The sequence below is a fragment of the Alligator sinensis genome, unplaced genomic scaffold (genome assembly GCF_000455745.1).
Source record: "Alligator sinensis unplaced genomic scaffold, ASM45574v1 scaffold295_1, whole genome shotgun sequence".
Taxonomy (NCBI): Eukaryota; Metazoa; Chordata; order Crocodylia; family Alligatoridae; genus Alligator; species Alligator sinensis.
This window is the reverse complement of record NW_005842754.1, coordinates 311,297-323,112: the sequence shown is the minus strand read 5'-3', so window position 1 is coordinate 323,112 and position 11,816 is coordinate 311,297. Positions and strand designations below refer to the sequence as shown.

Sequence of the window (11,816 nt, the reverse complement as noted above, 5' to 3'; positions counted from 1 at the left end):
CTGGAGCTGCCGGTGCGGGCGCGGTTCCTGCTGCCTTCCCTGCCCGGCTCCGCTGCCGGACCCAGGCGCGCCGGGGAGCGTCGCCGCGGGCTCCCGAGCTTCCCCGACGCTCTCCCCCAGCCGGCGCGGCTGTCAGGGGCGGGGTGGGCGGGTGATGATGTTCCTTACGCTCCCTTCGCCCTAGGGACGATGGCTCCTCGCTCTCCGCTCTCAAGCGCCTGGAGCGGAGCCAGTGTGCGGACAGGATGGACGCGCAGTTTGGGTTTGAGCGGATGAAGGACCCTGGCGAGAAGACCGGCTGGCTGATCAACATGCACCCGGTACCGGCCCTGTCCCCTCGCCGCTGCCTGCAGCACTGGCCCACGCCCCTCCCTGAGCATTGTCTGCACATCAGTCCCGGGTGGTACTTGGCATTTTGGCACAGAGGGCTGAATGGTTTGGTGGAGCTGTAACCACAGGACTGCTTTCCCGAGTGGGGGGAAGGGCCTGAGTGTGTTAGGAGACAAGAGGCAGGTGCCTGGAAAGGGGAGGATGTGGGGTTTGCATATCCTGTTTAACAGGATGAATAAAACAATACTTCTTTGGTTCTCAGACAGAGATCCTGGATGAAGATAAGCGCTTGGTCAGCTCTGTGGATTATTATTTCATCCAGGAGGATGGAAGTAGGTTTAAGGTAAGTCTGGGAGAGGTTAAGGACTGAGGAATATGGGGGGCACCATGGGAGGGCAAAAAGAATCCGGTTTGGCACGGAAAGAGTATAAAGTGGCTGCCCCTGCTCTTTATAATGTTCCTGTGCCAAACTAGTTTCTGCCTGCTATTGGAGAGAAACTAGGGCGGGAATACTGATGTCACATACACCAGTATGTAGCATGAGGAATGCGTCTTAACTATTTTCTTTTTTTTCTTTTACTGCAAAAGTGTGTGGTATTGACTTTTTTTCCACCTGTAGGTGGCCCTGCCCTACAAGCCATACTTCTACATTGCAACTCGAAAGGTAGGTAGAACATCAACCTTGGGACCCTGGGGCTGACAAGCAGGGTCTTGGTAGAGTGTGGTGGTATCGTTCAGTCGTGCTCATAGGAGCATTAACACAGTGATAGTCTGGGAAGCTTTGGGGAGAAGGAGCAGGTGTCAGTGTCCTGCCTGGAAGAAGCAAGAAAAAGTTGTTATAGTACTGATGTCTTAGATGCATTGGGGCTTGTCATTTTAAGTCTGGTAGAACTGAAAGGAAATGGGAAAGAGCTGTTATCGATAATGTCGCCTTTCTAATATAGATAAAAGGAAAAAGAGTTTATTTTAGTTAATGAGCTATCCTTCAGAATAACAGCTACCTGTTGCTCCTGTGTTTGCAAGGTTAAACCCCAAAGAGCCCACAGGAGTGAATGATACTCCTTTTGCTTCTGTTCAGCATCCAGTAAGTGGCCAGCTCTTCGCTGCTGTTCTACTCTGCCCGCCTGGGAAATCTGCAGAGGGAGTGGATAAATGCTTATTTAGAGTGGTTTCAAAAGAAGGGGAGATGCTACTCAGGAGTGCACAGCACATGCTAGACTGTAACTGCTACATGTGCCCCAACCCGTAGGGAAGCAAACGTGACAGAACAACTCCAGCATTAGCTTTCACTTTATCCAGGGCCAAAGCTGGGGTGACTTAGCTTGCTTGTATTGCTACAAGCTTGTGCACATGTAGCAGTTTGAGCACTACCACTGCTGTGCTTGTCTGTCAGTTCTCGGCTTTACAGTCTAGGAGACTACTTAAAATCTATTCCCAGTTTTGAAGGGAGTAGTTGGCAGTCTGGCTAGTATTAAAGCCCACATAGATTGAGAGATGCAGATGTTGTCTCACTTGGTTCTGGAAACTGCTGTCCTTTTGGGAAGAGTTTATTGCTGATCCTCAGGTCTCTTCGCAGGGCTGTGAACGAGAAGTATCTTCCTTCCTTTCCAAGAAGTTTCAAGGGAAAATTGCAAAGCTGGAAACTGTGCCGAAAGAGGATTTGGATTTGGTGACTATTACTCTGCTGTTTATGCTCTTACTGTAAAGTTCTTATGAGGGTGTGTAGCTCTAAAGAAACAAAAGGAGTAAGACTGAAGAGAATGGCATGCAGATAGATTTGCTTGATTCAAATATCTTAGGTCTATATTCCATCAAGCAGTGGCCTGGGTATTACTAATGAGCAGAAATAACTTTTTCTGTAGGTGTGTAATCTTTTCCTATCCTTCATTTTCCTAGTTTAATTTGTGATATGGTGTTTCTTATCTATTGTATCCCCACCTAATGATACTGTCTGCCTTTGGTCTAAAGTCTCACCTATAGTTTGATACAACCACCATACTTAACTCTCTCTCACTGGCATGGTCTGTCCTCCTTCTCTGTTAGTCTTAACATTTTCTTTCTCTGCCACTTATTGGCATGGTAATGTTCCTTTGTAGCCAAATCATCTGGTGGGTCTGAAGCGAAACTACATCAAATTGTCCTTCAGCACAGTGGATGACCTGGTGAAGGTGCGGAAGGAGATCTCTCCTGCAGTAAAGAAGAACCAAGAGCAAGACCAGGCAAGCGATGCCTACACATCCATGCTATCCAGGTAGGTGTTCTGTTTCTTGGCCAGCTATTTTAAAGTGTTCCTAATGCCCAACATAATACCCTTGTTTTCCCTGGGTGCTCTGCTGATCAAGATGTTTCACATGTGACCCCTAAAGATCTCACTCCACTCATGCCTCCCCTCTAATCATCCCTCCAATTCTTTTGTTTTGTTTGTTCAATTTTTGGCAACAAGGGAGGGAGCTATGAGAGCAGCTGCAGGAAATATCCCAGTTTTTCTGATAAGTAACCTTTTTTTCCTTCTTATGAAAATGGCTGCTGTATTCATATGGAAAATTTGTCTCGTTTCTATTTTAGCAGCTGTTCAAATTGAATCTTTGCCTTTTTCAAGCATGTCATGTTGCTTAGGGTTGCTGTCACAGTGCTCTGTCTTCTTTAACCACACTAAATTTAAGACCTATAAACTATCCCTTTTCCCTGCCTTTTGCAGTGTACTAACTGGCAGCAGCCTGACCACAGATGATGCAGAGCCTTTGAAAAAGACAGCCAACCAGATGGACAACATAATTGATATGCGGGAGTATGATGTCCCATACCATGTTCGCCTGTCCATTGATCTGAAGATCCATGTGGTAGGTAGGAAGCTTTGGTTCCAGGAAACTCAGAACATTTGTTCTTTTAGAGCTGTTAAAAAAAACAAAACAAACAAAAACAACCCCAAAAAAAACAACCAACCAAAAAAAACCAACCCACTGTAAATCCTTTCCTTTTTTATAGTACCTTCCATCCAAGTATTTCCATGAATTTAATGCAGCTCATTACTGTTTGTGATTTTTCTCAGATGTAAAAACTAAACAGAAAAGTGAAATGACTTAGCAAAAGCCACACTGTGGACAGGATCAAATCTTGACAGAACTAGAAATAGAACTCAGGAGCTTTGTTTCTTACTCCTGCTCTAGTGACTTATTCCCCCATTCTGTGTGTATATATAAAGGGCTTAGTCTGTGTGTCTGTCTGTCCGTAACGCTCTTGGAGCACTCTGGTCGTCTTGGCAGCCAATCACAATGCTTACTGAAATAACCAATCGGAGTGCTCTTTGGGGATGGAGTCGGATGGTGGAGTGGCACCATGATGGCAGAGATGGAGGAGATGGAGCCGGGGAGCGAGGCGGGGATGGACGAGGAGCCATGGCATTGCAGGGCAGTGGTTGGTGGCAGTGGCCGTGTGCAAGCTTCCCTGCCATCCTCTGTGTCCAGCCCCACTTTGTCCCCGGAGTGGTGGCAGCGTGGGGTGGTGGGTGGCAGTGGCAACAGCCACATGCAAGCTCCGCCCCCCTCCGCTCCTGGGAGGTGCTGGGCTGGACTCGGAGCCAGAGGGAGGCAGGGGTGGCGTGTGGCCTGATGCGGAGGGGCGGGGTGGCATGAGGCTACATGGTGGGGGCGGCACAGCCAGATGTGGAGTGGTAGCAGCATGGGCAGTGGGTGGCAGCAGCAGCTACCACATGCAAGCTTCTTCCCCTCCATCTCCTGGGAAGCAGCATGGGGTGATGGATGACAGTACTCCGTCCCTGCCCGCCGCCACCTCCTCCCTCCCCCTTCCCCGATCAGTCCTGACAGGCAATTCACTAGCTCCTTCATATTGCACTTATTGCATACAACTCAAGATGTAGTACAGTTGTCCTTGTGCTCAAACTTATTACTGGCATAATCTGTTAATACAGCTCTTTTAAATTCTCTTGCTTTTACAGGCTCATTGGTACAATGTCCGCTACCGTGGCAATGTCTACCCTCCAGAAATCACTCGCAGAGATGACCTGGTAGAGCGACCGGTGAGTGTTCCTGTCTGGAAAAAGCCAGTTTGTAGTGGCCATACATAGCTGAATTTTCTTGGCTTCAAATTAATTTCCAGAAACGAAGTGTAAGTTTTTCCAAATATGTGACTGACTGTATACCACATGGGGTGTGGTGACTAGTACAAGGCTTGGAGATTGATACTGGGTTGCTGGGTTGGAAAGTGAGATGAGTTAGTCTGCCTTGTTTACTGTGTTGTTTTGTCTTAAAGATGATCTTAGATCACTTTGACTTGAATCCAGGTTCTGATTGGACTTATTTGATATTTTTCAGGATCCTGTTGTTCTAGCCTTTGATATCGAAACCACCAAGCTCCCCCTGAAGTTCCCTGATGCAGAGACGGACCAGATCATGATGATCTCTTACATGATTGATGGTCAGGTAACTGCCATCCCCAAAGTTATGTCGTAGGCTAGCCATGAGGCTTCAGTCACCTCTTCTTCACTTTACCTTCATTGCAAGCTTGTCAGTATTTATTGAATGGGTAACTGAACAAAATTATGTATGTCAGAGACTGCAGGGTCCCCCACAGCTTTCCTGCATTAGTGTCTATTACAGAAGTATGCATCATCCAGTTGGGACGAGGCATCCTTCTCTTGATGAAAAGCAGTGAGTGAGAGGACTTGGGTGGGGGTGGAAATCTCAGTTACCCTTCAACTTCCATACAAAATTTAAATCTTGGGCCAAGAATTGAAATCTCTCAACATGATCATAGACATTGTTTTGTCAAGAGAGGATCTTCTGTCATGCATGAACCTCTGCAATTACAAGGCAGGATCATATCAGACTCTAGTCTGTATACAGCATATTTCTCTTTTATAAAGCTCTACCAAGCTTGTCACACCTAGGCTGCACATACCCAGTAATGTCTCCCAGTTTTGGTTTTCCTAGGGCTACCTGATCACAAACAGAGAGATTGTCTCTGAGGATATTGAAGATTTTGAGTTTACTCCTAAGCCAGAGTATGAAGGCCCTTTCTGCATCTTTAATGAGCCAGATGAGGTGAGTGGGTTCTGTTTGGAAGATGAAGCTCATACAGCTGCCTGTTATCTACCCAAATATTTGGTAGACCAAAGAACACTGGGTCATACAATAGGTTGCTTCCTATTGGGGGCTATGGTTCCAGTTACCACTTGTTTCCTGGGTTCAGTCATAGTAGAGCAGTTCAGGTTATAGAGGGAGGAAGAGCTATGGCTGTAGTGTTAGATAGGCTATGCTATCTAGTGTTTCTCCATCCTGGAAAGGAAATGACCTACCTATTGTTTTACCTTTCTCTTTAAACCAGGCCCATTTAATTCGGAGGTGGTTTGAGCATATCCAGGAGACCAAACCCACCATCTTTGTCACTTATAATGGAGACTTCTTTGACTGGTAATAATGGAACTGGAAACTAGGTCTTGGACTTTACAGGGCAAGGGTTAACTGAAATAGGGGACAGGTGCAGGTCATGCATCCTCTTTCCTTTTCCAGGGGATTCCAAGGTGTTGGTGTAATGCTACTGTAATCCAAATGAGGTATTTGGCCATTCTCTTTGCCCTGAAGCACTCTCCTAGAACTCCTTCTAGGAGTGTAGAAGACTAATTGAAGTCTGTGGTTCTCAGACTCCATCTGCAGAGCAGTAATAGGGTGAAAAAGTGTTATGCAAAACTTATTTCAAAGTCAACTGATGTAGCTGCATTGCAAAATGACACCAGATGTAGCTCAGTCTAGTTACTCCATGAATTTCTAAGCTTCTCTCTATACTACTATTTCATGGTTGAATTTATGCCAAGGAGATATGCTTGTGTGTGTTGATGCTAAAATTAGAGGTGGGGGTGGAAAAGAAGAGTCCGGAAAGGAGAACAGTGGAGGATTCACACAGCTAGAGCTGATTGACCTCAAAGTCCTGTATCCAGGTATAGATTGCAGTTGAGATGCTGTATCTGTTTGTATCATAATCCCCATTATATGATCCTGATGGAACTTTATTCAGTCTTGTATCCAAATATTATAGTACTAGCAAATTGCCCGTCCAGAATGACAGGGAAGGCCCAGTGAGGACCCAATCCTGCACCCCACCCCCTTGCTGCGTCAAGTCCACCTGGCTCGCATCTGCCTGCTTCCTCCTCCTTGTTGGTTGTTCTGGGGGGCGCTGCCACTATGATTTCCACCCTCCCCCCACCCCCACCCCTTTGCCCTCAGACAGGGAGGCAAAGGGAAGCCCTGCTGCTCGGGCAGCCAGGGCATGTTCCCCGCTGCCAAACTTCCTTGGCAGCGGTGTAAACTTGGGCCCGTACAGCCTGGCACATGCACAGTTGGTCAGAAGCGTTACAGACTGACAGATGGACTTAAGCCTCTTATTATATTAGAATAGCCATGAAAGTGTAGGATCAAGTGAGGTTCACCAAGTAAGCTCTGGGCTTGGTGATTTATAATATCAGGACATTTGTAACCACTGTTAAGGGAAGAGAGCTTAAAGCACCTGTTGTATCCCTTCTGCTGCACATTGTCTTCCTCCCTAGGCCCTTTGTGGAAGCCAGAGCAGCAGTTCATGGACTGAATGTGCATCAGGAAATTGGATTCCAAAAAGACAGTCAAGGGGAGTACAAAACCTCACAATGCATCCACATGGACTGTCTCAGGTACCAGATGCCACCTTTATTGTGTGCACTTTTATTTGTCCCCTTCAACTCTATCTAATTACAGTTTTTTATAAAGTGCATACTATCTCCAGTGTCTGGTTATTGGATGTTTGGTTTATAATGAGATAATGAGGTTGTTATTCACAGAAAACAAGCATTGCACTTTTGCATCCCTTGTTTTGCTGGATCTAGCAATGGGTTTATTGGGGTGTAGATTGTTTAGTTTGTTAATGGTCTTGTTAGTCAGGTTATAAGATAGTTAATTGCCCTCTGACTTTAATAACAAATGCCAAGGGTTTGTTTTATCCTATTCCCCTTGTGTAAACATAATCACATTCTACCTGGCAGTTTTTTCTCACAGGTTCAGAAGAAAAAGGCAATCATTTTTGCAACTGGACAAATCTGCTTTAGGAAACTTTGACTAGAATTAGCTTGTAAATCTGTTTTCTAGCTAACCAAGGTTCAGGCTGCAGCAAATTAGGACTGAATCCATTAGCAAAGGCATACTCTGAAACTGCCTAGCCTTTCCTTGTGCTAGACTTTGTTCCTGACTAGCAGTACCAGACCTCCATGAATGCTACTGTTCTCCTCCTCTGCTTGTTCTAGTAATCAAAGTGCTTTGTATGTAGTGTGTAGTTCATTGCTTTCTGGAACAGAACTGTGTTCTTTCCCTTGGCTTCTGTTCACAAGCTGGTTTTCTGTTTATTCCTTTCAGATGGGTAAAGAGAGACAGTTACCTCCCAGTAGGAAGCCACAACCTGAAAGCAGCAGCTAAAGCAAAGCTGGGTTATGACCCAGTGGAGCTGGACCCTGAAGAGATGTGCCGGATGGCTACAGAGGAACCTCAGGTACTTTTCAGTTTTGTACAGTTCTCCCTTTCCTGATAAACTGTATGGTTGAGAGAGATATTAGACAAGCTTTTGGGCACAAAGCGCCTTTCTTCAGTTGTGGGAAAGAAGTAGGCACAGTTTAAGTTCAATACTGCCCAAAGCGGGGCTTATGGAGTTAAACACATGTAAAAGAATATAGGCACTTAAAAGGGTTGGATGAGGGCGGTAAATAGGGATCTACCAAATACATGGTGTCAGGTCCTGGGAGCCTATTGTGGGTGAGGGGAGGGGAGAAAGTGAGGGACGCGTAGCAGAGATCACTCTCTGGGGAGTGATGTCCATGCTGCCCCCCATGGCACTCTGCATGGGGCTGAGCCCCCTTTGCTCACATCAGAGCAACCTGCCCTGGGGATAGCCTGTTGAAACCTGCTCCTGTCCCAGCAGACAGGGCTCCAGCTCCAGGAAAAGCAGCGAGAGCTGAAGCTGGAGCCCCAGCACTGGCAGGAGCTGCCTGCCTCAAGCTGCTCGCCTGCCTTTCTACCCAAAACAAAGTGGCATGGTGCAGCACAGCACTGTGCAGCAGGGGCAGGAGCAGCTTTCAGTAGGCTGTTCCTGGTATGACTGCAGACAGCCAGGTGCTGGTCTGCTCTCTCTGCCTCCAGCAGCAGCTTGCTCCTGCTGCACCATGCCACACCACTCCCAGCAAGCACAGGACTCGGCTCCAGATCCTGGAACTGGAGGCAGGGGACGTGGAGAAGCACCCGGTTGGGCTGCGGGCACCAGTGGGAGGGCAGCAGGAGCTGTTCTGGAGCAAGCAAGCAGCAGAGTGCTAGGGCTCCAGATCCAGCAGCCAGAAGCTAGAGCCTTGTATGCTGGGGTAGGAACCACCTGGCTGAAACTGCATACCCAGTGTGGCCTTCAAAACAGTGGCCACAGCCGTGATGCGGCTGTCAAATCGGGGGGGCCCCAGCTATGTTACAGCTGTGTAATCAGTTGTCGGGGCCGTGAATTTGGTGGATCCCTAGCTAGAAACTAGGAGCAAAGAAATTAACAAGTAGCTTCGAAGGAAGACACATGCAACCGAAAAGATCATTAGAGGTGCGCCAATATATCAGTTGCATATTGGATTGGTACCAAGAAAAAGAAAATTAACATTATCAACTTTTTTTGGCCGATGTAGCCAATAATATCACCAATTAAATGCCACATGTATGGCCGCAGCCATACACATGCATGTAGGCGGGCAGCTTGGAGAGCAGCATCCGGCCAGTAAGTTGAGGGGTGAGGGGAGGACATGGGGCAGGGAGCACATGGGGCAGGGAGCAAATCCAAGCCCCCATAGTGAGGGAGGGAGTGGGGCTGAGGCAGGGGCAGGAGCTGCCCAGCCAGGGCAGTGAATGGGACCCTGGGGTTGGGTGTAGGATGGAGCCGTGGGTGGCTCATCCAGGGGGCATGGTGGGGGGGACGGGGCGGTGCCACTGGGCACACCCCTGGGGAAGGCATGGGGTGATGTGCACCTACCCCTGAATTTGTGTGTGGGGCAGAGGTGGGCTTCCTGCTGTGGGCTTAGGGCCAGGGGCTGCACCAGCCTCTTCCCAGCAGGGGGACTGGGAGTAGGGCGGGCTCAGCTGTGCGAGGCAGGCGGCAGTGCTGGGAGGGGGGGCTACAGGGGATTTTGGGGTGGCTATAGCCTCAAGGGCCACCCCTGCTCAGGCACTCCGCTCTGCTGCCTTTCCCTTGGGAGCCCCGTGCTGGCCGTGTGCCCCCTATGTGCCCCACAGCACAGGGCTCCTCAGGGGAAGGCAGCAGAGCAGAGTGCCCTGAGCAGGGACAGGGCTAGGGAGGTTTGGGGGGCTATAACCTCCCCAAAATTCCCCATAGGCGCCCTTCCTAGCACCGCTGCCACCCACCCCACTCTTAGCCCCCCTGCTGGGAAAAGGCTGGCGCAGTCCTTGGCCCCAAGCCCACCGTGGGCAGCTCACCCTTATCCCGAACACAAATCTGGGGGGCACATGCCCCCCATGCCTCCCCTGGGGGAGGTCACAGCAGTGGAGAGTGGCTGCCCCGCCCCACCTTCTGCATCCACTGGATGAACCACCTGTGGCCCCATCCTGCTCCTGGCCCCAGGGTCCCACTTATTACCCTGGCTGGCAAGCATCTACCCCTTACCCACTCCCTCCCTCAGCATGGGGGCCTGGATCTACCCCCCACACCCTTTTCCTCCCCCATGCCCCTTTGCCCCCCCACAGACTTATTGGCTGGATGCTGCTCTCCAAGCTGCCAGGCTGCATTCCTGTAAATCAGCTATCAGATAAGTATTGGCCAATATGGCTGGTTAATAATCAGCTATTGGTATTGGCTAGGAAAATCTTTATCAGTGCACCCCTATAAATAATCCAATTATTATTCCCCACTGCTACAATTCTAAAACACCTGTGCCAGGTAGGCAGCAACTTCTCCATCCCTCATTTTATGAAAACTAAAGGGTTTTTATTTGGCTACACTGGGGGTAACCCATAGCCTGCAAGCCAGATCTAACCTAAAGCCTTTGGACCTAGCGTGTCTAGCTGTGGCACTTAGCAGCAAGGAGGTCTCCCAGGACCATGCCACAGTCAGCTGCCTGGGGCTCTGGCAGAAGGGAGCTATTGACACATGGCACTGTAGCTGAACAGCAGGGAGAAGCAGCAGCAGCTGCCAAATCCTAGTGCCTGCCTAACTCTGACCTTAGTTGAGTCTTTGCTCTTGCACCACCAGAAAATGTTGCTGACCTTGGGGCTACACAATTAAGTTGTCCCATTAAGCCAAAAAACAGTGTTTACTCTTTTTTTTTTTTTTAAGCAGGGTCTGCCCATATTTCTTCAGGAAGCAGTAAGCGTGGAGGTGTTGCTTTTTTAGCCTTGAAGTGAATATTAATGTGATTCACTCCTGTTTCCCATTAGACTCTGGCCACCTATTCAGTGTCTGATGCAGTTGCTACATACTATATGTACATGAAGTATGTTCACCCTTTCATCTTTGCCTTGTGCACCATCATTCCCATGGAGCCTGATGAGGTGAGTGTTCTCAAGAAATCAAGTTTTTCCTGTGCTGAGTAGAGGAGTTGCTTCCTTAGTAAGCAGTCAGCAAGGATGCTCTGTCAATGCAAGCATTCCCGTTGCCAATATACTTCCCCCTTTCTTGGCTCAGTGGGGTAAAAGCAGGCATATATAGGTCAGAAATGCTGAGCATCTGCAGCTTTCAGTGATTTTTGGCTAAGATTTTGCATGCCCACTACTTCTAAAAAGGAGGCTTCAGCAGGTGTTATGCCAGCTTCTGGACATTTACTCAACAAAGGGCCTCTTTGTTATTATCTTGGGCCAGATCTATCCAGTGGTCTCTAAGGAGCTAACTTTGGTAAAACATCTCAGCAGATCTCCCACAGTTGCCATTGTACTAGTTAAGTGGGTACGGTAGAGTAAATATGACATTGGCAATGCCAGGAAAAATTTCACCATGATATGTAGGCCTGCTGTGAGTACCATTAACGCAAGCCATGGGGAACTTATTTGGTGTTAGTGCAGCAGTCAGATCTATAGTGTAGACCAGTGGTTCCCAAACTCTGACAGGCTGAGTGCGACCAATTTAAAATGATACAGCCTTAAGTACCACCAGCAAATTTTTCATACACATAGGTAACGGACTATGCATTAAAACAACATCAAAACCTTTAGTAATCATAAAAGATTGTTTTATCAGTTATGGTAGCCATATAAAACAGTTAAAATTTAAAAAATTGATTGTGATTAGTTGTGGGATGTTAAATTACTTGCAATTGCAATTTTAATTGCATAGCTAAAAACTCAAAATCATGCAGGTACTTTGTATGGTTGGGGGGTGGGGTTTGTGTGTGCGGGGCGGGATTTGTGAAGGTGGGGATGTATGTGGGGGTTTTGAGACTGGGGAGGGCACCTCCTCACAGGATGCAGGCTACTGTGGGT

The 11,816-nt window shown here is 48.1% G+C and overlaps 1 protein-coding gene across 1 annotated transcript in view; it reads left to right on the top strand.

Moving 5' to 3' along the window:
- The first annotated feature begins 189 nt into the window (after positions 1 to 189).
- The window catches only part of POLE (DNA polymerase epsilon, catalytic subunit), a 63,380-nt gene continuing 51,753 nt past the window's right edge, over positions 190 to 11,816 (top strand). Inside the window, exons 1-13 of the mRNA XM_006034613.3 lie at positions 190 to 320; positions 593 to 673; positions 950 to 994; positions 1,907 to 1,999; positions 2,427 to 2,581; positions 3,029 to 3,170; positions 4,286 to 4,366; positions 4,662 to 4,769; positions 5,280 to 5,390; positions 5,674 to 5,759; positions 6,890 to 7,009; positions 7,725 to 7,857; positions 10,779 to 10,892. Coding sequence (XP_006034675.1) covers positions 246 to 320; positions 593 to 673; positions 950 to 994; positions 1,907 to 1,999; positions 2,427 to 2,581; positions 3,029 to 3,170; positions 4,286 to 4,366; positions 4,662 to 4,769; positions 5,280 to 5,390; positions 5,674 to 5,759; positions 6,890 to 7,009; positions 7,725 to 7,857; positions 10,779 to 10,892 — 1,344 coding nt within the window. The 5' untranslated portion in view covers positions 190 to 245. The remainder of the gene's footprint in view (positions 321 to 592; positions 674 to 949; positions 995 to 1,906; positions 2,000 to 2,426; positions 2,582 to 3,028; positions 3,171 to 4,285; positions 4,367 to 4,661; positions 4,770 to 5,279; positions 5,391 to 5,673; positions 5,760 to 6,889; positions 7,010 to 7,724; positions 7,858 to 10,778; positions 10,893 to 11,816) is intronic.